General features: G+C 41.4%; 1 protein-coding gene across 3 annotated transcripts in view; it reads right to left on the bottom strand.

Annotated features, from left to right (window-relative positions):
* The window catches only part of LOC139131541 (rho guanine nucleotide exchange factor 17-like), a 131,863-nt gene extending 107,165 nt beyond the window's left edge, over positions 1-24,698 (bottom strand). The window contains exons 1-3 of one of the 3 annotated variants that reach the window (XM_070697633.1): positions 24,352-24,698; positions 8,285-11,411; positions 7,278-8,029 (exon numbers count right to left, since the gene is read on the bottom strand). In XM_070697633.1, the coding sequence (XP_070553734.1) occupies positions 7,278-8,029; positions 8,285-10,961 (3,429 nt within the window). In that variant the 5' untranslated portion in view covers positions 10,962-11,411; positions 24,352-24,698. Of the gene's footprint in view, positions 1-7,277; positions 11,412-12,649; positions 12,727-24,351 lie in introns of those variants that run through there. The other 2 variants (XM_070697631.1, XM_070697632.1) reach the window with 2 other exon arrangements.
* Between the last annotated feature and the right edge of the window lie 1,214 nt (positions 24,699-25,912).

Raw genomic sequence — 25,912 nt, 5'->3', positions numbered from 1 at the left:
CACCTGTCTAACCTAATCATATAGGTCAAAGATCAAAGGTAAATCTTTCAGCTGTTTGGTCCTTTCATCTTTCAGTATGGCATAGTGTCATATTTTTTACGTATCACATTCTGATGTCTGAAATAGAAATGTTTTCAATATTCATTTTGTACTGATGTCATGCTGGCGTGGTAGCCCCATTTTTGCAAAGGGTGTTTATTCAGGCAGGGACCCCCTCCCTCAAAGGAAGGAGCCTACTCCAGGCAAACCGAACCAAGTTGTGGGGCCTAGATGCTTTGGCAGACCAGGGTGTTTCAGTTGGCCACAATAACGACAGTCAGATCAACAATCACAACATGTGTATGTATGTACAGGTACAAGCACCAACACATGTATTTGTAGGTGCAAATATGCAAATTTGATCGGCATCATTGAGAAAATGTGTACCCAAGCCTGTATATTTACCTCTAAAATCTGACTTGCTTGATAGACATATTAAATGCACCCTCAGTCAGCATTACACACAAGTGTTAAAACTCTTACTGAAGGTCAAAAACACAGTGTCAATAGGAGCAAGGGCTATAAGCAACAGCATCTGCTAAACACCATTTATATTAGGCGCATAAACAGCGATTCCAACACATCTGACGGTCAGTGATAAAATATGTCATCCTGAATCTGTCCAATTAGTTTTACTTTCACACCAAAGTCTGACCTCTGAACCCTGTCACAAACACACCTAATGGTAACATCTCTCCTTCGGAAAATAGACACATGCAGATTGAGAACAATCCTCTTTCCTGAACGCTTTAATCTACCGATGGACAGTATATCAATCATATGCCAATCACAGACATTCTCTTTTCACGGTAAATCACATGATACAATTTATGGACGCTTTCCCAGGAAACCGTTCTTTCAGTTTTGCCGACTGACGTCTCGAGTAACAAATGTGTGGAAATTAATTTCACAGGATGCACGTATGCAGTGTACCTCCACAGGAAAAATTGCAGTCGCAAATAAATTATGCCGAGCATAAGAGAAACCATAGGCGCCTTTTGTGGTGAACTTTAAGACGGGAAAACATCAGCAGTTGAAGGATAGAGGCAGCTGGACACAACCTTTCCTTTGCGCTATAAATCTCCCATGTTGAATTGATGCGGTAAGAAACAGTTTAGGAATTTGTGTCGAGGCACAGTATGCTGACAACACATCTGCCCAGTGTGCCGACTGTGACATTCCTATGTTCAATCTAATTAAATGAGGAACCTACTGACAGTCTTTTATCCATTCTATTTTCTTTTTCCCTTTCTGTTTTTTTTTTTCAAAAGGGCTGAAGTTACACTCTGGCATATTCCAGAGAACACAAATGAGGTGTTAAATACTGTCTATCCTACTGTCACTTGTCTTGTGCACCGAATGCCTTTCAAATGAAATGGTGTCTGTCACACAGTATATACATTGTAGGTTGCTTATGCCGGCTGGCACGTCCAAGCCAGAAAGTCTTACCACACCATTCTATGCTTATCAGCCAGGACACCTCTCAACAACGCCAACATGTCTTGGAAGCCAAAATCTGCATATTCTTTCAAAACCCCTGCTTTCCACCAATTCATAGCAGAAGAACCCTTTATAAAAACAGCAGCATCAATTCAAACAATCATGCATATATATATCTAGCAGTGTTTTTGTTGAGGCCGGTACCCCGGTAAATGTTACCAGGGTTCCCCAGTCATTTTACCGGGGTTCCCCTCGGTATATCAATGCAATCAGATTAGGGGACATCAGAAATGTTACCGGAGTTCCAAAATCATTTACCGATATTCCCAAACCTTAACAAAAACACTGCCTAGTAAATTATTGATAAAATACCTATCAAGGTATCTTACTTTTTTTTCCCCACTGGCTGCATTAAAGCAAATCCGTTATCAACTGAGCAGGTCAGGAATCAATGAGTAGACTTGCATATCGTGATCAAGATCTCACACTTCAGTGAAAATTTAATGAATTATGATACATGTACACAGCAGAGAAAAACCACAGTACCTTTCCCACTTTATTTTCCAGGGGAAGACGGTAACATGGCGCGGCCTGACCTCCGTGATTGACATTGCTTTTTATTCTATGGGAATATGAGTGATGCTCATATCATGTCAATAACAAATTGAACATTTCTACATGAAAGGCATGTTAACGAGTGCGTAGATATTTTTCGGTCTAATCAGCGGCACTGACAGAGTTGAGGGTGTCTGTTTTCCCCGCACACTGCACAATTTTGCACAGCTTGGGAGCTCTGCATGGAACAGTTCCTTCCAGCGTTCATTGCCACGTACAAATAAGATGGCTTGAGATCCATCACATTGCTAACACGGTCAATTTTGCAACCAAATAAACGTGACGAGTACAACAAGGACGAAAGAAAATCTATGAAATTAAAGACGTCACAATTTGAGTCTATCAGTCACAATCACTTGCTTTTGAATGGGTTCTGTGTAACCATGGCAATGGTGAATGAAACTGACAGTGATTGCGATGATGAAGAAGATAATGATAACAATGATAACGATGATGATGGTAGCTGTCGTCATGGTTCAAATGATGTAGTGGAGAGCGGGAGAAGGGTAGCAATTAAATTCATGATTTTACTAGATCACTGTTACTGTACTTCATTTTCGTTGTACTCTCTACAGATGCACTCGGATGCAACTTACAACTGACGGAATGTTTCACAACACCACATAAAATACAAAGATGAAACCAAACACATCATAACACTCTGAGCAAAATTCTAATCATCTCCGGGGCGCTGTCACGCTCATAAGTGCATTCATGCATGGTTTCACAAATCTCTCTGTGTCATAATTGCACTAAATCACCCCATAGCATGTGAGATATTGTTTTACGATTACCACTGGTATTAACACAAAAATTCCATCTCTATCATAAAAATGCAGAGACCCACCAGTCGTCAATTTTCAAATTTCCTCTATATTAGAAACACACCTTAAGGTGGAATGGGCCTTAGGGACCGATATTTGGACGCTTAAATTTTTACAATTCTTTTCTGATCTACCACTTGTAGGGGGCTCACTTTAAAGCTCTTAAAAGTAAGAAAAATTTTCAGCATCTTAGTTTTTCTAAAATTGAAATTTTTTCCCATAGAGTTAACACAGGGATAGTGGTCATTTTGAATTTCAAATGTAGGTACTAAGTAATTTTTTCTGGGTATCAGTGACCCAAGATTTTTATTCTTGAATTGGTAAGAAATTCTGAATAGTTGAAAGATTTATTGAGGCAAGTTTGAGCAAAAGTTTTAAGTCTTTCACTTTTGAGGTGTATACTACCTTAATACACAGAGCAAATGGCCTCACTTGGTTCTTGACATTGGTGAATTACAACCGACAGTTTGAAAATGCAGGAGATTGGATCAACCTTTCGAGAGCTGTAATTTTTCCCTCCAAAGTTTTAGTGCAACATTTTGCGAATTTTTATGAATTTTTGATTTTTTCTGTAATTTTTTGATAATTTTAGACCACATAGACATCACATTTTATTGTCTTCACTTTTTTATCAAAATTTTAGCAAAAATTTAAAAAAAAAATCAGATTGCATATATTTAACAAAGGCATCTAAAACTGACTGCGCTCAAAGGGTTAAAACAGAATGTAACTACACATGGGAAAGTGCCCTTAATCACTTAAGAACAGGTTCACACAAACAGGGCATTCACTACGGCCACAGTTGCAATTATAAGTATCAAGTTAAGGGTATCATATTTTCATTGTTGGAAAACTCATCACACCACTCAATGTATTGTGATACCCGTTGTCTTCAAAGAATCAGAAAAAGTACACATATTGGAAATATTTCTCTGTTAATAGCAGAAGTATGCTGACGCCTGTATGAAACATCCAACTGTGAAAAAAATGGTGTATGCCAAATTCCCAGCAGGCGGGAAGAAAAATAGAGCAATGTCATTCAGTACAAAAAACAAATTGCTGCGTAAACCTAGCCTATTACTTGGACATGTTGAATGAGCTGGAATGGAGGACGAAAGCTGCTTGTTGTTGACAGCTCCTTAAAAAGACAACCAATCACCCACTGGATAGAACAGATTCTTGCTCCTATGGAAGAGAATTACACCACCCACACAAAATCTGATAAAGAGCCCAAGTGATTGGATGGCTGAATCGTACATATAAACTGTTTTGAAACACAATCTCTGAAAAAAAAGGTTCTTGTGATGCGGCCAGAATACAAAGAGATTGGGGCAGTTAGCGAGATAAGCAGTAGGTGTGATAGCCACGCTGGGCATTCATTTCAATAGTTTCCTTCTTGTCCAAAAAACCACTTCAACTTCACTCCAGCTGTCACCCGATTCCTTGTTTTGGCATTAAACTTGGCTGAAATTCTGTCAGAGACAAAAGAATTGACCGTGCATGGGAACAGCCTCACTCCATGAAACATCCCAAACGCAAGAAACCAGACCATAACACACCGAAACAAGTTCCTCGCCCTATGGCATGGCTATGCGCAGATGACCTCAAGTTGAGGTCATTGCATGCGCTGTCTCATTAAATAATACAAGGGTGTAGGTTCGAGTCCCATCTTTAAGAACCACACTCTCTTCAGGGCAACTTTTTAAATACAAATATGTGAGTATTTACTCACCAATATACACAAAATATTTCAGCATCAAAGTTCATCAATGTTGGAGGCATTCCTTTTGTCTTTTACGAAACCTTGAAATATCTTAGTATCTTCAATCACTGCTACTAAACATTTCTCAGATTATTGTGGTACCATACATTCATGGTATCATATGATACAACACAATATTCAGATAATTATCAAACCTGGAATGCCATGAAATTAAGATGTGTAGTGTATCATTTATCAACAATTTAAGTATTTTTTTTGGTTTGACAGTCACGATACATTTTTCATGGTAAATAAAGTTTCCTCTATCTCATCACCATACTTGAAAAGAGGAAGTGTTGATGAAAATGACTAATTGGGAAACATGTCTGTCTCTGTCTGTCTCCCAGTCTGTCTCCCTGTCTGGCAGCCAGTGTCTCATTGTTGCCGTCTGGCTGTCAATCTACTCGTGTCTCCATCTCTGAATAGAACAATTATCCAACCACCTCACATAAATATCCAGCCTGACTGCAGCGTGCATGCTCCGACAAAATTAATTATTTGGAACAAGCACGCTCCACGACTGGCCTCGGTGTTGGGCTTTCTAATGAGATGACAGGCCCAGCATATTTCCGCGTCAAATTTACCACCACAGGTTTCAGTAATGAATCGACTATACCATCCACTATAATTTGCCATCAAACACCAGAACACTTACGTTAATAACCTCGTTTAATCAATCATATTCGCCCGAACAAATTGTATCAGACAATCTTTCCAACTAACAACCTACCCCGAATCACTTGATTTGCAGCAATATATCCAAGGTTAATATGCTGTCATTCACCTCTGTAAATAATTCCACAAAAAAACCCCCCCAGCACCTTGTAAATACAGATTTATATTCCGGAAAACAGATTTAAATCAGGCATTCTCTCCTTCCATTCCATTATCCTGTCATTTGCCTCAATACGTGCACAGTCAAAACATAAACACTGCGCCAGGCTTACTTTTTACGTAATGGGACACCACTAAACTCCTCTTTGCCTTACATACTTTTCATTTTTTGCAAATTATTCTGTCAAAGTAGTTAACCAGCTGTGAGTAATCTGACATGATAAAAGCCATGCCTATGAGAGAGACGGCTTAACCCACCGTGTATGTATGTATCTATATTGGCTCCTTTACACTGAAAACAATGAGAAAGGCAAAAAAAGTTGGGACTAGGCAGCTTGAAAAGCTGAAAAGTACTTTTCTAACATTTGTCATACAAGAATACAGACATGAGGATAACCCTGATTACTAAGAAGGATGTGAAAGGAGACAAAAGGTAATATACATCTCCATGTGATGTAACTGTTAAGATTGTACCTGTAAATTTTGGTGGTGGTGGGGCTGCTGCTGGGGGGGGGGGGGGGATAATTTTCCGAGTATACCTCTCTTTACACTTGAATTCCGATCTATTCACAGAACACACATACATGGATGTGTATGGTATGTGAATACATGTACACAAGTGAATCTGTCATCTTTTCTTGTTGTAAATGTAACTTAATCTCCTTGTATTCGAGTCTCACCATGGTGACCGAAAATATCCAAGTTTTGAATCAAAAGGGCTGACCCAATCGCCAATGTAACGCGTGTGCTACATTACATGTATGCTTTGAAGAGCTGGTGTCAATTGTTAGTGGCTTCACCACAGTTCCCCATTACAGTCATTCAGAGTGGTTGCCAGAAAAGCTTCAGATCTTTACAAGAGGCAGAATGAAAAATTTTTTAAGAAGCATTTCTGGTGATTATGCTTTTCTGTCACTAAAATGATGCTGAAATAAAGTCTACAACAAACAAGTGGTTAACCGCAATAAGCTAAGCGATTGGGACTTCTTGCTACCTAGCTGTCAGGTACATGTAGGGATAGGAGTAAATAATGTCATATGCTAACACATAAAACACTGTTTGTATTGTGGATTTTTGTATGTTCTCAGATCAACCAATTGATTGGGTTACCTGGCATTTGAAAAGAAAAGAAAATTTTTGTTCATTTCCAAAATAATCGGGAAAAAATTTTGTGAATTATCTGTTACGATAACAGGTGTCAACTCTTCAAGTCTTATACCATACATAGGGGCCATGCAAATTCCTAGTCCCATAATGCTTCATGGCATGAATGAATATTCCAGTTTGACCTACATGTAGCCATAGACAACAGTAATCAGTGTGAGTCAATTGTTCAATTGTGTGATTATTAATAACTACATCAAACTTTGATCCCTGGATGTTAAAACTGACTGATATACGGCACAACTGGTCCAATCCATTGTACTGTGGTGGCCAAAATGGCATTCTGACATTTTCACGACAAAAATCCGCAGGGATGTACACTTCCTTTGAATAAATTGCAAAGGTTGTATATTCATAGTGCATCACTTGTACAGACAGACGGAACCAGTTGCAGCTGAAATGATCATAAAGAATGGTTTCGAAATACAATTTTTGCCAGGCTCATCTCTTTTGCAATAAAATTATGTTGTTGAATTCTCCAATCTGTAAAGGTTGTCACTCGCCTGAGTTAGAAATTAAAACTAGTATTGTGGCTGCAAAGTAAAGAATTTATGTCAAAAGGTGATGAGTTAATTAAAATAGAAATGAAAATCACTTACATCATGTTCTTGCTCCTTCTTGGTCTTGACTGTGCTCTCTTTCTTTGGACTGAGAGTTCTAGGCAGTGTAGCAGACAAACCCTTTGCTATAATCGTAGGTGATTTCGATGGCACATTGTCAAGCCTTAACAGACCGCCATCCTTTTTCGCAGTCTGTTCTGTTGTAGGCACATTGAGGTTAGTGGCCAGTCCAGTTGGCAGTTGAAGTTGAAGTTCACGCACATGTTTCTTGACCACTGTTTGTTTTCCTTTGAGATGAGTTACTGGGGTACCAGGAGCAGATGCCGACCTCTGGTGCAAAATTGTCAGTTTTTCGTCCTTTTTATCGCCGCCGGGAGGTTTGATCTCAATCGTATCACGGTCCTCACTTTTTGTCTTGCGGAGGCGTTCCTTCCGCTTCTCAGTGGCTGTTTTAGTCGGTGGCAGTGGTATTGAAATGTCCAGCTCTTTTATTTCCAGCACATCTCTCTCTTCATCAATTGACAGAGGCGCCAATTCAGCGGTCTGTATTCGGAACTTATCGCCGTCCACGTAGTCCCGCCGTTCTGATGCTGTCGTCGTGGCGACTGCATCCTCCGCATCATCCTCCTGGTCAACTTCCGGGATTGCTGGTTCACTCAGTGCTGTTTGTATCGTTTGTCTACTCCCTGAAACTGGGATGAAATCACTCTGAGAAGGATCACCGTTGGGCCAAGTCCAAGATTTGGGCTGCTTTTTCTTGCTTCCCTTCCCGTTTCTGATTTCTGGCAGATCTGAAATTTGATCGACACCCGTGGGTTTACTCACCACATCTTCATAAACTTTGGAATAGCTAAGCTCCTCTGACCCTAAAGAGGTAATTGATAGGTCACTGCCAAAGCTAGCAGGCCGCTCTGCCTCGGCTTGCGCATGCAATTTGCTGCCATTCACATTCAACGAAATTAACAGATTACTATCACGAGACCCATTATCGGTTTCCTCGGAAGTGACTCGCTTGCGATCTTGCGTGGGATCACTACGAGACCTACCGTTGGATCCTCCTCCTCCTCCATTGGCAGCACCTGGGTCAATACCCTGCTGGTATCCACTACCATTTTTCCGTCTATTTCTTGTTTGCACAGTCCCTTTCAATGACTGTTCATTAGCAAGTGAAGCTGAACTGGCAGAATCAGAAGCGGTTTCTGTTTTCCTGTTATATGAACGATACTTTCCTGGAACAAGCTGCTTCGGGCTGACTTCCCTCGACGAACTTTCTGATTTTTCAGAGTCATGTGATTTGGCCACATTTTGGGGGAAATTCAAATTTGGCAACTTCAGTGCTGGAGGAACAAAAGGTTCAGTTTGCTCCCCTCCGATACCTTCGTCTTCCTCCCCTTTGTTGTCCATTTGTGGAGGAACCGTTTCCATCACAGCAGGCGCTGTTTGAATGCCTTCCGTAACTGCAGCCATGGTGATTCCCTCCTGAAATCCAGGTATGGATCTCGCACGCATGTTTTTGGTAATTTCCCGTAACTTGTCCACCGGAGAAGCTGTACTGCTCCTCCCCGAGACGGATATAGGGTCAGATGGTGACCGCTTTGGGCTGCTCTGTAGCGATGATGGCGATGAGGGTGACATTGGTCGCTGAATCTGTGGTCTGAATTTGAACCTGTCATAGTTAGTTCGCAATTGGAAAGTTGGACTTACATTAGGTTGTTCCCCTGCCATCTTTGCACTGCTGCCGGATTCCTTTCTATTCAATTTGCTGTTTTGTTCGTGATCTCTGAACAGAAACACTTCTTCATCAGTCTGAACAATTGGTGAATTAGAATCCTCTATGGGCCTGAAAGCAGACTGACCCATATACGGCCTCGATTGGACACTGTGCCTGGGACTCGGGCTCTGAGAGGTTGGCTGTTCAGACTGGTTGCTGTGTTGACGGAGCATTGCAGCCACCTTATCCATACTTGACTGACTGCGAAAGCTCTCATCCAAGTCCAATTCCGATTCTCTGCCAAAATCGGAACTAACAACGCTAGAAAAACTGCCCCTGCGTGAACTACCTGGGGTCATGTCACTAAAAGAAGCCAAAGTTTGTTTTTGAATTTTCACTTTCATGAGTTGTGGTTTAGTGGACAGCTGCCCATCTGATATGCCCAAGTAAGTAGGTCTGTTGGGGGTATCCTTGGGGGCTTTTCCCCTCGCAGTGTCCTTAACACCTTGTAAGAGTTCAGTACTTTCTCTGTATATACCTTCCTGCCTTTGAAATGGTTTCCGTGCCTGGCTATCAAGTTTTATATTAGTCTCAGCGGCATACTGTACAGGAACCGATTTGTCCAAATACTGCCTGACATTAGCTTCAATTAGAGGCCTTTGCGCCGCAATATTATCCATTTCTGTCTGCACGGAAGTTGTGCCTCCTCTATACACGGGCAGCTCCTGAAAATGTGTTCTTGCAGGAGAAGGGTGAAACTCAAGCACGCTTGCATCAATATATTCCTGTCGCTTTGATATTTCTCTGCTATACTCACTAGAATCCATGCTAGGTGGTGCACTGTATGTCCTTGTGATATCTTTTTCATCCTGATATCTGCTTTGTTGCCGGGCGTGAGATTGAGAAATGCCATAGGTATTTGCGTTATCTTTCTCCTGTAGTTGACTTTGCTTAGTTGACTCGTTAGAAATTGTACTACCAACACTTGTGTTACCTTGGAATGTTTCTTGCAGATGTTGAAGCCCGAGTTCCCGTTCTACTAAATAGCTCGGCCGTCTTGACTGTGTCGACGGGGTTGGACTGGACGATCTGTCCGATTTGTTGTCAGACATGGTTGCGACAGCAGTGGTCGGGATGACGATGTGGTGACTGGAATGAGCTATGTCATGGGATATAGGGAAGCTGTGCTGACCGTACGACACCGGGTTTTGTCTGCTCATGTACAGACTACCTTGTTCGCCTTGCGTATTCGCCTCTAATGTCTGCCGGTTCGACTGAGTTGTATACAACCTTGGACTCTGCCCTGCGTCAGTCCGACCTTTTCTTTGAGCTTCATATTCGCCGTGACAGGGCTCGCCAGCGGTGAAATAGATTCCCTGTGGTCCGTGAAATTCGCTGGAATTGTCAAAACTGTACAAATCGCTAGTGGAGCGGTGCTGTCGTTGAATAAATGGACCCTGGCGAGCTCCTCCCGACTGACGTTTGATCAAGTCGCCATGTTGGCTTATTGCTGAATATGCGGATTGCTGAATGTTTGTTTCCCTTCCATCAAATTGTTCGCTCTGTCTGCGACCAGCGGCCACCGCTAATGTACCACCGCTCTCGAAAACGTCATCGTCCAACCTACTTATCGAAACCTGGTCTGTCTTTCTACGGTGTTCCGCCGCCGCTGGCGAAATAGGTCGGCCGTACGAGCTGACGTTGTACGGGTGATACGGCAAACTAGTACTCGTAACAGTGGAGTCACCTGAGAACGCGTAAGTAATACCGCTGGTGGTACTGCACACAGTAACTCCGGGGTAAGCACTGATTTCTTCTTGTCGCTGCGGAGATTCGTACCTCAGTCTGACGTACGAGTCAGCAGGGGAAACATACGATATTTCTGGCCTACTCACCGGTGAAACACTGGCAATCTGTCCTCGGCTGACGCTATAGTTCGCCGCACTGCTGAGACGTCTGCCCACGATGTCGTCCCCTTGCTTCTCGTGTCTTCCGGGTGCCCTATCCGTCATCGCAATTGACCCAGAACGTCGCAAGAGTTTACAGACATTTATATTGAACAACACGGGTATTCCTGCCTGGGTTACTCGCGACACTCAACACAGTCCCATGGCATAGCGATATCACTGTCACATAGGTTTTGTCCGGGTCAAGTTTTACACACATTCCCACGGTATACGCCAAATCAAACTAAGATATGTCCGGCCACACCATGTTAATATTCCTTCGCAGAAACTTGCTGTGATTTACCGCAGTGCCTGTACTTCTATTGACTATCCCACTGGAAACGCCATGATGGTAAGTGATCAGGCCGTCTGGCGAGAGGACTGGAGATGAGCACTGGGGAAGTCGGCTCGGCGAGAGGCGATGAGCTCACGACTTGGCCTTTTGTGTGTCTATCACACTTGATTGAGTTTGTTGGACAAGAAATGCTGCTCCCGCTTTGTTATGCAAATACCAGCCTGCAATGGAACACAAAACGTCGTGAGAAAAGCCAAGAGACCCGAGACACAGAATAAGCCCAAACCATTGCCCTGGTACCATGAAAGTCAACAGCTTTAAAAACCCTCCAAAAAAAATTCTACGATGGCTAAATTTGGTTTGAACCATCAATTTAAAAATTGTCTTCTGTACTTCTACGCGACAGGGGGTACTTAAGCGTCACGTGATGCCAATACAGTCGGCCGACCGAAATAGTTTGACCAAGGACTTCTACTTGCAGGATGAGTGGAGTGCGTGTTCAAATATATGTTAAGCACAGGCAGACACATTTAGCCGTCTTTGTAATACAAATGTTATTTGACAGCTTTTGGTACAAAGAAAGGTGTTTAACGTTGACACCCGTTCACACCGATTAATAGCTTTTGAATGTGACGAAGTTCAAGTAATTTCTAAATGTGACTTTTCTCAAACGACTGATGGCCACAGTAGGCCTACAGGATCGTAGTGAAGTCACATCTGAATGAGAAAATTGTAGGCTAATTTTGTTCCGCGGTCTCTCATATTTTTATCTATTTAATCATTTATTTATTAATTACGTATTTGTTATTTATTGTCGTAAATCTTCTCCAAAATAGAGAGTTGTTTGGTGAAATCGAAGAATACTTGTTCATAAATAAGCTTATTATTGATTTGTGTTAGGCCTATACCACTCTCTGTCAGATGTTCTTTGAGTAGTTCGTTAGCCTAATTTGGCCTGGGCATCCTGAACATGCTAACCACGGCTCCGTGTTAAGGTTGGTAGCACACATTTTTTTCACAGGAACGGAAACATGACATGAAGTTATGCTGTGTAAACGGGAAATAGTTCGAATCGTTGAAATTCCGAAAGTCGGACAGGTCTACGCTCCCATAAAAATATAAAAACTTTGAGCTACCATAGCCGAGACGAGTGATGCTTGAACGTCGAAAAAACAGAAATTTCCACAAGATGGCTCAATTATTTTCTGTTTATTCGTTGACCGATAACATTTCGTCTATTAAATTATAACGCCAAAAGGAATGTCTCGCGATAGTTTTGCAAACCCTCATAAGAAATCGCCGCCGTGTGTACGTTTCACACAATTTCAAATATTCAATTATGTAACGAATTAATGGCCTGTCGATGTACCCCTGGTCAAAGTTTACCGAGGTAGCATATACCGATTAAATACCTTACGTCACTGTCATTAGATCCAAACACCTGGCCTGGCTACTTTACCTGTATGGGGAGCCATGCCTTTACCGCGGCACTGCACAGGAGCACGGCCAGCCGACCGACCCAAGTCACGGGTGGATAGCAGCCTCTGAGCTGCAGGAACGAGCAAGGGATCAGAGAGGGCGCTAATGCAACCAGGGTATCAGGGATGTATCTTGGCCAAAATGACCGTCGTAACTTTCAGACTTACACCTACCCCTTGTTTTGCTCTATAATCACTTTCATACAAATAGAAACAAAATTTACAATGTTATAACTGCTTTTTAATTTTAAAAAGGATTTACCCTAATTTCAGCCACGCATGTCCGACAGAGCCAGTGTATGGATTTTTCTGCAACAAAGTAGTTTTAAAATTTGCGCGCATTGTGCAAGCAAAACGGTAAGCGGCATTATGACAGAAGGCGATATAGTTCCGTTTGAGTTTGTTTTTGTCTACGGGCCAAAGAGGCAAATTATATTAATCGGCAATCCTTACTAATATTTCTATTCGATATCCTCAAAAAAGTCCAAGAAAGTCCATTGCCACTCCGGTGTTTTGTGACATACGTCACTTGCACTGGAAATGTTGCATCACGCACTAACGAACAGGCAAGCAAACAAACAAACAAACACACACATACATACATACATACATACATACATACATACATACATACATACATACATACATACATACATACATACATACATACATACATACATACATGTGTACAAACATAGTATTTCTGAAAGGAGGAGTGATTGTCGGTATCGTTATAGTCGCCTTCTGTTCAATCACAAAACGCTCTGATAAATATATCATTGTCAAATTGACGCTAGAGCCGTGAATTAATATATTATTGCGAATGCAGCATGCATGGAGTAGCTCGATGAGGTGATTGATGCTGCATGGCTCCCGGTTTCCTCCAACGGACTTAGATACAATTTGTAAACTGACCAAAAATGGTATTTGTTTTCGTAGTAGTACTGCACTCTCAGACAACCATCGAAATATTTTGTGGTTGATGACGTCGTTTGACGTAATCAGGGAAATGCGCAATGCCATGCGAATATTTACGCTTTCAATGAAGGGAATCGTCAGTTAAAGTATCCTAATTCAGCGTCACACTCTTGAATTAGGGATAATTCTTTGAAAGTTCTATAACTTCCCCGCATACCAAACAACTTGAAGAGTCACTTTCTATTTAAGGGAAGGGTGTTTTTAACCACGTATGTATGTATGTATGTATGTATGTATGTATGTATGTATCTATGTATCTATGTATCTATGTATGTATCTTTGTATGTATCTATGTATGTATCTATGTATGTATCTATGTACATATTTATCTATGTACTAATATCACGGTCCCTCCGGACTGTGCTAATATATATGTATCTATGTTTGTTTGTGAGAGTGTGTGTGTATATGTGTATGTTTTCAATAACGCTACCAAATGAAAAGTTTATGTTACTGTAATCCCGCCGTATGTATGTGTACCATGAAGTTTATTACGTCTTACTCATGAAGTAGTGGCAAACTGCCAGTCAATATTCTCGGGTTACATAATCATATTATGCAACTGAAATTTCGTCATAGTACGTATGCGCATAGACAGTAGATTTTCGGGAAATTACTCGTGAAATTTTCACAAATTGAAAGGAAGGTCGTAATGTTAGACAGGCTCTATCATTTCAGGTATAATTAAGGTGGGTTGATTGACGACAAGTGTCGCTACGTCGATGAAAGATTTAGTAGTGTGAATGACAAAGGACAATCGACAGAAGTGCATCGGCGTGAACGAAGGAAGCCGCATGCAGTGGATGACTTTGAAAGCACTTCCACAGTCTCAACAGGCCCTGAACGGCAGCGGCCTTATCGACTCTCCACCAACAACAAACAATCACAATAATTTGGCGAGGGAGGAGTTGTTTATAAACACGTCCCAATGGGTTCCCACAATGCGATAATTACCCATCCTACCCCACTTCTTGCTAACACAACATATTCCCGAGCTACCTCGCTTGGAATGTGAAACCATCCTTCGTTGGTGGTCAGCGGTGTATATGTGATGTAATTGACAATACATCAACACGGAGCACGACTTTGCCGAGTTAATAGATTGATTTCTCTCTCAGAGGGTTAAATACCGCCAGACGATCACCTAAGGTTTGTCTGCAAAGGAAGATATGATACTTCCGATTCTAACAAGTGAACTGGAGGGTGACCTTTCTGTAGCTCGACTCTTAATTGTGAAAAAAGTAGCTGGAACATGGCAGTAACTCACACCTCCCCAGAGTTCAACTTTCAACAAACCGCCCCTTTGTAAATTTCAAGGTAGCTAGTATGGCAATCGGGGACGTATACTAGTATTCGACCATATGCATCAAATAAAATACTGTATATTGTGATATTACATCATAGAGCGATATATTATACACACACACACACACACACACACACACACACACACACACACACACACACACACACATACACACACACACACACACACACACACATATATATATATATATATATATATATATATATATATATATATATACATAATTCTATATTTTTGTTGTGTATTTGTTATCAGTGTTAGCCAAAAAAACATGCATGGTTAGTTTAAATTACATATATATATATATATATATATATATATATATATATATATATATATATATATATATATATATATATATATATATATATATATATATATAATATGTCATAAGAACCAACGCATTTGATACCGAAACGCTTTATTCAACAGTACTGTCTGTGTCTCTTGGGTAATGTAAAATCAGGCTCTGAACAGCGCGATTGGCTGCCATTTTAGCTTATGCCCAGAAAAGAATCACATTTTCGTGGGTTTTTTCCAGATGTGATATGTATTCCCCAGAATGACAAGTGTTAAATCTTCAGAAGGTCTTTGAGTTTTGTCACGTATATAACACTTTTTTTGGTGGAAAATGAAGAGACTGGTTACTGCTCACGGCGCGAGACTGCCGATTGGTCAAAAGCCGTCACCCGATAATTTGCATAATTACTCTTGATTGAAACTTTCTTCTCTCTGCATTGCGATGAGATGTTGTAGTATTTCACGCAGTCTGCACGTCAACCCTAAGGGAGCATTCGTTTTTTACGGGGAGGGGGTCGGTGGAACTTGAGCGACAAATGAAATGTAAAAAGCGACCCCCTCCAAATCAAATTTCTAAAATTTGACCCCCCCCCAAAAAAAATTCATCAATTGTAAAATGTGACCCCCCCCAAAAATCGTTAGATTTGATTCATTAACTCTTCGTACCCTATGGCCCTGGGATGAAAAATTAGGCCCTTCAAAAGTGTTTGAAAGAAAAAGTTACCCACCTCAATTTTCATGCTCAAAAAACAGCGACCCTCCTCCCGATGTCACGGTCCGTATCAATAATATCTTAATTTACCTATAATTTTCCGTTTGACCTTAGAAATTTCAAAGAATCCTTTTTGAACTTTACAAATCACTGGTGAAATTTCAATATCATATTGGTTTTTCAGATCTGCTATTTCAAATATGATATTCTCGTCACGTACATTTACATATTCAATTGTCAAACGTTTTTAAAGCACAGATTTTAATAGCTACTTTTATATTGTAAAAAAAAATATCTAAAGTTTCCTCACATACCACAATGTATAGAGAATCAACATTTTTGGTGATATTCCAAAATCAAATTCCTTGCACAAAAATCCACTTGTAACCACCCTAGTCTAATCAAGTACATTAATATCAATAATCAAGCGTACATAAATACAAAGATTTAGCAAGTTTTGTATTTGAAAAAAATATTCATAGTTTTCTCATAGACAAGATAGTGAATCAACATTTCGGTGAAATTCCAAAATCAAATTTCTTGCTCACACATGCACCGGTAACTACCGTAGTCTGATCAAGTACATTAATATCGATAATCAAGAGTCCATAAATACACAGATTTTGCTAGTTTTGCATTTAAAAGAAATTATTCATAGCTTCTAATAGACTACTCATAGATTATGTATGGAGGACCAAGCAACATCTCGGTGAAATTCCGAAGTCAAAATTTTTTTCCATAACTCTATACAAACCTTTGTAAAATTTGACAACCTCCCTTCCAATCATTGATTGTAATATTTGACCCCACTAAAACGGCTTTGTAAAAGTCAACCCCCCTGATTTCCAACGACCCCCCCCCATCCCCTGTAAAAAACGAATGCTCCCTAAACAACCACCTATTTCTCCGGTACGTCCGATTCTAAAACCCACGACCTCGTTTTAAATGGAGTATGACTTCCCTGCAAATCAAGCTCGACACTGAGTCTGCCAGTCTTTTGTTCGGGCCAAATCAATCCTACGGCCGTAAAATTCCGTCCTGTGAGGCGTCGTCATGGAAAATAACACCATTAAGGCTGCCGTCGACGTGGGACAGTTGAGATGCAGACAACCATCTCCCAACTCATTAATATGCGTCTCTTTCTTGCACTTTTCGATTCATAACCCTTCAACGTTATCAGAAACGATTTACTGAGGCTAATGGACAATGTGCGACTCGTTGACGTCTATTTATGTGGACTTGACATTTTGGGTAATGAAAATATGGAATTTAGTCCACTTTTATATTCCCTCTACCTGTGATAAACAGAAATAATGATGACGTTATAGTTGTGTCATAGTTACTGTTCATAAGGAAATTAATGCTCCAGTGCCAAAACCGTTTTTTTTGTAAAAAAAAATCTTCGGTAGATTCGTTCCATTTCATAAAGTGGGCCCAAGTCTTTTGTTTTCCTTTTGTACTTTCTTATATGTATGTAATTGTATCTATATCGCCATACCTTTTTTATTTTTTACTTTTGCTTTCTTATCGGCGCATGCGCCGGCGTACACGGATTTGTGTATCCCTGACCATTAACCATGTGCTTCACTGTATTACTGCTGAATGCGCCTGAGGACATAGCGGTCTCTCCAATACTACCATACCTTGCTAGTCTACAGCGATTGTAGAATCACTTGGGACGTTCTGGACAAATGAAGTGTTTTACTGTGTATTCCTAAAATTAATGATTGTCCCCTCATGGTCACCACAAGACAACAAAGAATTTCAAATACATGAGTTGGCAAATTTGAGAGTAATTTACTTTCCTGGGAGACATAAAAATAATTATGCATTTGTTCCCCAAATAGATCCCTTGCAAAATTGATGCGACGATTTTTTTTTTTTTGGTCTAATTTTAGTTTTACTTAAATTGGGAAGATCGAAGTACCGAGTCGATATAAAAATAACAAACACGTTTAAATGCATCGATACATGTGGCATGTTGCAATTTAGATGATATTATTATTAATAAGTTCAGTATTTCAGAAATGTACAGTCTATATATGTGATCCTACTGATATTTCCTATTGTAACACGCCATATGCTCCTTGCGTGTCGCGATTTCCCTGAATACGTCACATGATGAGAAAATAGATACGTCTGGTCACTGAGTCCCCACTGAATCGACAAAAGTGACGTCAGAGGGTATTTTTTGAAAAACTATTTCCCTAGGGAAATAGTTTTGACCAAATTTGGAAAAGTGTCCGGTCACGTGACAGTAGTGTCGTCTACAGTTTTGAAACAATGGAAGGTTACTAGAAAACGGCTATAACCTGGTCTTTATTCGGGCTATAGCGCCCGTTTTTACCCCGAGAGGCCGTGTGTTACCAGGAGCACATCGCTATACCCCTCGGCCTGTATAGCGATGTGCTCCTGGTAACACACGGCCTCTCGGGGTAAAAACGGGCGCTATAGCCCGAATAATATAGATAGTTGTTTTATAACACACAACACGCTCATGTTGTATTATGTTCTAGTTTTTCATGTGTATATTGCACTGCAACAATCATCCATTTTGACAAGTTTACTTGGCGATATTTCCGTGACCTGTGGTTTAACGTGGTACCACTTTTTTTCAAAAATATTCAAAGCATACCTAGCAACATCCTTGGTTGCACTTTAATCTTCTTCGTCGATGAGCTGTTCAAGTTCCTACGCTGTTGGAATGTTGGAAAATGTTGGAAAATCTGTTTTCAAGAGAGAGGCTCGTCGCTCATCCCGGGCGCACATGACGTTTTAGTCACCTGCCATTGTTGCAAAGCTGCAGACGACACTACGGTCACGTGACCGGGCACTTTTCCAAATTTGGTCAAAACCATTTTCCTAGGGAAATAGCTTTTCAAAAAATACCCTCTAACGTCACTTTTGTCGTTTCAGTAGGGACCAGACGTATCTATTTTCTCGTCACATGACGTATTCTGGCGAATCGCGAGTTTCCATTCCAACAGGGTAGGAACTTGAGCAGCTCATCGACGAAAAAGATTCAAGTGTAACAAAGGATGTTGCTAGGTATGCTTAGAATATTTTTGGAAGAAAAAGACACCGCATTCAACCAAGGTTTTGTTGAGGGACCGTGGTCCAACTGTAACTGCTGTGGAAATATCGCCAAGTAAACTTGTCACAATGGATTGTTGCGGTGCAAAATATCAAAACGTGAAAAACTAGAACAAAGTACAAAATGATCGTGTTGTGTGTTATAAAACACCTATAACCTGGTCTTCGTGGCCGTGTGTTACCAGAAACACATCGCTATACCCCTCGGCTACGGCCTCGGGGAATGACAATGTGTTTCTGGTAACACACGGCCCCTCGGGGTAATAAACGGGCGTTGTAGCCCTCATGACCAGGCAATAGGTGTTCACTATAAGTAACGCACCATCAATCTTTTGATTCGAATTTTTAAATCGAGCCTGGAAAAAATACTGACGCAGCTAATCTAGATCGCATGACGATGACAAACAAAACCTTTGTTTGTTTGTTTGTTTATTTGTTTGTTTACTTGTTTGATTTGTTTTGTTTTTATGGGCTTTTGGGGGTTTTCGTCTAACCAAGGAAATAGCACGGTAGCCATAGCAGATTCGCATTCTTGTTTCTGAAAGCGAATCACGTAAATATGTCCAAAAGTACCGATCTGTTTCACGGTGCTCATTGTCATGGTTTGCAAATAGTTATCGGCACCTCATGATACCTGGATAATCAGTGCACGCGCCATCAAATGCGAATTCGTTCGACCGCACGTAAGCAGCTGCGTGTCAGCCATTCTCCAGCAGGACACGCTGATAGTCTACCGAAATAGTATAACTTGTGCTTTATAATCATTTCAGATCCTTTTTTTCAGGAATTCTTTCGTCGGATATTATTCGGCATATTTAACGGCAGATGTTCACTGGCAGGTGATGAATATCACAATGGCGTATTAGGACTAGAACTCTGTGTACTCTTTGAGTTGAAAACGATGTCTGTAATTGCCGATAAAACTGAGGATAATCGTTTGGCTCACGTAAGTTTACGTTGACGACGCGTTTTGTTGCTTCATCAAACTTTTAAAAGACTCAAATTTGTCAATCTTTATGAAAGCTCAGCATAGAGATTTGCCTCTATGAAAATTGGAGGTGTAGGCGATGTAATCTATTGTATCTGAAGACGATCTGAACACTAGTAGCAGAGATAGCTCCAAGGAATAGCAAATCTGATGTGATTTTGCAACACTCGTTTGGGTGCACTTCGACAATTCACAAAGACCGCATCATTCAACTGACACAAAGACGAGTATGGTTCTGTATAGGAGGTTCATTGCCGCTCAATTTCAAACGCAGAGGCCCAATAAAGCGTGAGACAATATTTTAGAAGCAAAAAGGGTAAGGCGGGCAAAATTCTAAAAGTTTGGTTACACCCCGCTCCCCTCCCCCGTTAGAAAGTTACATCTTACTCGATAACCCGGAGCGTCCGCGTCATTTGCGCTCATTAAATCTTCAGAGCGCGCCGAACAGGTGGGTGCTCACACCTTAGCAACGACATATAGAAAAGCTCCGCGTGGAAGGCCAGAGTTTTCCCGCCAATTTCTCCGAGAATGGCCATACTGCTGCAAAGTAATATAAAATTATCCGGAGATCGGTCTTTTTGCAAGGCAACATTGACATGATTGAGACAGAGCACAACCGCCAACGATAACGGACCGCGGGGAATTCCTCCTTGACTCGTTAATAACATGGATGGGTGACGGGGGCAGACGACAGGTTTGTGGTTGTATGCCTCGGATCTCACTGATTGAATACGGTAATTACAACATTAGAAGCATTGGCCCAGACATGACCCCTGAGAATTAGTGTGCAGGAAATTAACTGTCCTTGCCTGAGGAGCCATCTTTTTTAAGAAAATCCTTTGAGCTCTCGAAATCAAGCGACGGTACAGAAATTAGTGACAGGTTATTTGAGGCCGACATGTACGATGACACTGTACATATGGAAAGTTCTACGAAAAGACTGGTATTCTTAATTCTCCAGGTGGGACAGGTGGAGAAATTGAGGTTGTGTTTGCGACACTTTGGTCATCTACATTCAATTAGAGTTGGCCGCGTGAGGAATCGGTTGCGTTCGACTGCTTTGTTTTTGTTTTTTTTTGATGACATTTACTGTTTACGCTGAAGATAAATAGCTTTGCAACGTAACCAAGAACGGTGCCAAATCAAGATTCTTGTACTTTGAAATATTTTCCTGCACGTGTTAGTATTTATTTTCTCGTTTCTTGATCCCTTGTAAAAAAAGAGTACTTGCCAAGTAACCTGGTAAGTCCTGAATAAGTAATGAGCATAAATTACTGCACTTCGGTAGCTCGGCAGATTGATGTCATATTGTATAGAACTGTCGAGCTGTCTAGTTTCTCCCATGGAGCAGGCTCCATGGAGACGAGAGAAGATCTCCGCTATTGGTCCCGTGTATCTCCAAAGTATAGAGTTTTATTTCTTTTAAGGAAATGTTTAAACAAAGACATCAAAATGGACATTTTTTTTCTTCAGTCCATCTCCCAATTTGACCGCGTAAGGAATCTGTTGCGTCCGGCTGTTTTTTTGGATGACGGTGACTGTTTACCCTAATTTGTTGCCTATTGTTGTGTCGACATGATATGTGTGCACAGAGCACTTTTGTTCACTCCTATCAATTAACACCAATTATTACGCTCCGAATGTCCCTTTCGCCGGACAATTCCACCTTCTTGTTTTCCTGCTTTTCCCGTTTATCCAGGGTTGTAATTGAAACACTGGATGTTCCAATTTTGCTCGACCGTATGGAATCTTTGATGGAACATTTATCCGACTGGTTTTGTCCAGAACTAGCAAATTCACAACGGATGTCGTACCTGGAGGGGTTAATCGGAATGTGTGTCGCCATGACCCTCATGGTTTGGTGCTAATCGTCGGAATGGAGGTATATTTTATCTAATGGCACAAAATCTACTTTTACTTTTTGTAGCCTTTATTCGTTGTAGCAGGTGATTCATGGCAGTCGAGTCTTTTTCCATCGCTTCCCGTCCCCCGACTCCCGGGCTGTCATTCCAGTATAAGTTCGGATCGACTTTCCTCCTCCAGAAATCACGACCTTGCATAGGGATACCAGGCCAACAAGATAGCCAGGGGGGAATCGGGTTCCCCTGTTTTTTGCTTCGCGGAAATATGCACGCTTTGCCATTTATCTCAGTAGCAGATCTCAGGTACATAGCACGGACTTGTCAAGTACGATAACATCTAAGTATATGCACGGAACGTGTTTGACTAGGTTTTGAAAAGAAACTTGGGATCTTTAAAGGAAAGTGACCGACAATTACCTCGTTTAGGTAAATTGATGACCGAATTCTTATTAGTGTCCACGTCAATAACCACTAGCGATAACAATGGAACAACTCTCATTCGTCGAGGCAAAAGACAAAATACGCAAAAAAACATGGTCTCCGCGGGAAACTTTACAACCAAAATATGTTCTTTTACAGCAGAGCGACTGTGTTACAAGCATTCGTCGTACTTCATACTGTCGTTCTCTGTCGAGTTGTGATGTTGCGGGTAAAGTTGGTCACCGCTTCTTTGATTGAACCGGCCGACCAAGTTGTTTTTCGGACGAGGCAAAGTGTAAATGGCGACAAAACTTAAAACAATCGAGATGGCATGAAAGTCTTCCTGACACAGAATTCTGCAAATAACGCCATATATATGAAAACTGCTCCACGTGTTCATCATTTGAGTAAGGATGGGTGAACTTCATTGAAACACAGTCCTTCAATCACGTGATGGAGGGACTGTAGTTGAAATATTTCCGCCGAACTTGTTCCTTTTTTGGAGTGTGTACCTAGCCTTCGATCAACCAACTGTAAAATCGGAATCCGTACTTAAAAGACACCCCATTCACAGATGGACGAATCAACTCAATGTCGGAGCCGATGCTTTCTTATCGTTGCTTAATCAAACATTACACAACACATTTATCTGTCAGCTTGGCAGCGGCTACAGCGTTGGGAGAGGGTCGGCTGGATTGATTAATGGATCTTTGAAGCACACATTTACCTGTTGTATATTTTGATAGTACTAAGGTAGCGTCTTCTACCTAAAAATAAAGCGTTTTACAAGTTGTTTTGTACGTAAGCCTGTCTGTACGTATGTATGTTTGTTTGTATATATTTATGTACGTAAGCCTGTCTGTACGTATGTATGTTTGTTTGTTTATTAATTTTGTCTGTATGTGAGTCGTGTATTTATAGATGCCTGTATTAATGCTCGACAGAAAAGGCAAGGGCTATAAAATCATCTAATTGTACATAGAAACTACCAGTAAAACACAATGCATTTTAGCCAGACAGGACAGCCGACTGTTGCGGCGCTCAGGTTTGTGCTCTCCTGCCCATGGTCAGATTTGTCCCGTTTCTGTTAAGAGCCCCAGGGCAACGGTTAATCCACGCAAGTTACCCGTTTGTAGCGGCCGCATCTTTTGCGCCATCGCATAAAAAATGAGCTCTATCCGCGACCATTACAAAGATCTCGACATATTTGTATATCCTCCTTCATTAGACAACTTCGATGGTGGCGAGGCGGGTCGAATGCTAAGTGAAGAGCGGCGCCCGTGTCGGGAGGTTGCCGACAGAAGGAGCGATATCCTTCGGTCTTAATTTACCGCTACCCACGTGTACTCCCGACTGTGCGGTTCGGCGTGAATGCACATATCGTGACTGTCCTTGGGCTACAGAATGACAATAAGGAGGTACAATGCGCGTTGGAATGTCGGCTTGGTACGGTTTTAAGAAAACCTAACCAACATGTCTGGCTTCAAAGCAACGCTTTGCCCGCATCTCGTAAACACCTGTAAAACGGCTAAGACTCATTCACAAAGACTAGCTCTATTAAAAGAAAACCGCCGTATTGATGCGGTTTTCTGAATTTTCGTCGGAAACAGATACAAATTCCTCAAATAGTGGTCCGAAATTCAATTAAACGAAGACCAAGTGCATGTTCAGCCTGGCGCTTCCTTTTTGCATCAATTACTGTTGACTGTGTCAACAGATGCTTACAGACCACTGCAATGGAACGCGTACAGTGATTTTGGAGTCATTTCATCTTGATTTGAACCATAGACCCCCGAGAAAACCATGTATACCTTAAGAACACAATAATACCTTCCCAAAAATGGATACTAGCACAGACGTACGTTGAGATGCCCAGTCTTATCGGAGTCCCTCTACAGGGCAAGTGTGACTCCATTTAGAAGAAAGCTCAGCTCCGACTTGGCTGGGAGTTGCACAAATTCCCCAGTCTCTGCTATCGAAGGAAAATGGAAAAATGGCCTTACCTGTCTGTAACAGAATACGAGATTGTTGTTGCAATTGGTTTAATGCGGCCGCTTGCTACTACACCCGGAATACAACAGTCTGGGAATCACAACAATAAGATCTGTCACTTTCCTCTTTGCCTAGTCGGGCAGTTCACGGCTGTCAGTACTCAAGATTAAAGCTGGTCCGCTCGGTTTGCAGTGGAAAATATGATGGTTTCGTGCGTCGATGTAGTAGTGGTAATGGTGTCGTTCGGAACAACTAACTTCTAAAGCAGATCGTAACTTTTGACTCAGTGCAGTAGCAGGGAAGCTGGCTGCTGAGATGGTTGGATGCATCGGTCGTATCACTAACTGGATAGTTCATCGCCTGCTTAAGGCGCCTCTCGCCGGAACAAGATTGACGGTCGGCCACTTAAAACTGATGAATGACTTTGCTACATACACACCTTATTACAATGTGAATGGATGTTAGTTAGTCTGGGCCAAGTCATTCGGACACCCTATGTTGACCCAAAAAACCGGCTAACCCCATTTATGGAGGCGATCCAACAGGTGGCCGAACTGAACGCGCCACAAAAAAAAAAAAAAAACACATCTAAAAGCAAGCTAAGCAGAGCGCAAGGGAAGAAGCGGATCCTAATTAAACTACTGAACATCTCTCGCATAGTTGGCAAACAGTGGAAATGCCAAAATGTGTGAAATATCTATTTCTCCGGGGTAAACAAGTGGCTAAAGGTGGATGAGGTGAAACGCATTTACAGTGTGGCATGTCATCTGCACTGACCCGTACCAGTAGCAGGTCAATGCCCATACTCTCCCGACAAAAACAACACAACGGGTAGACGCATGGTTCGTATTGCATCTGCCAATAACTGATAATACTCCAGAATAAAACCTTTTATTGGCCTTTGAAACACCCCCACATGGGTGATTTTAAGCTTTGTCCGCTGCATACTTATCGTGTGCTTCAAAAGAAAGTCGAATGCCTGCCTGAGCGTCTTGCCAAGGGATTAAAATACAGGGACTCGGGCGGTAGTACAGGGTACATACATGCTTTTAATGGGCTTAAAAAAGGAAGTCACGGATAAACATATCTTGATTGGCCTTCAAGACGTCAATTTTCTTGGCGACGCCTTTATCTTGTAACTGGCATCAATGAGATGATGTACTTTAAAGTGAGCTAAATCCCTCTGTGGCAACACGCACTACCATGGGAAAGCTGGCCGACGCCTCTATTGAGAAATACCAACACATGTCATAGCGTCCGAAAGCTACCGTTAGGATTACACTACTTTTCAGTCAGACAAACAAGGGGAACATCAGAGATAACAACTCTGTTTTGATTAAGGTAGTGGTCAGTGTACTAGACTGGGGGGGGGTAGGGGAAGGCTATCCTTTTTGCTTTATGGTAGAATTCTCATTTCACATCTCTTGATACGAAAGCACAAAGTGTGGTTTGTAAAGTTCAAAAGCTGGACGTAAAATTACGTCTTCCGTACGAGTGGTGGACACACATGAAACAAACAAACAAGAGCGACAGGCTTGGACAGCCGCTACTGCAGATTCCAGGGGCTTGCCA

The sequence above is a fragment of the Ptychodera flava genome, chromosome 4 (assembly GCF_041260155.1).
Source record: "Ptychodera flava strain L36383 chromosome 4, AS_Pfla_20210202, whole genome shotgun sequence".
NCBI lineage: Eukaryota > Metazoa > Hemichordata > Enteropneusta > Ptychoderidae > Ptychodera > Ptychodera flava.
Note: the sequence above shows the minus strand (reverse complement) of the source record. Positions and strands in the feature narration are given on the sequence as shown.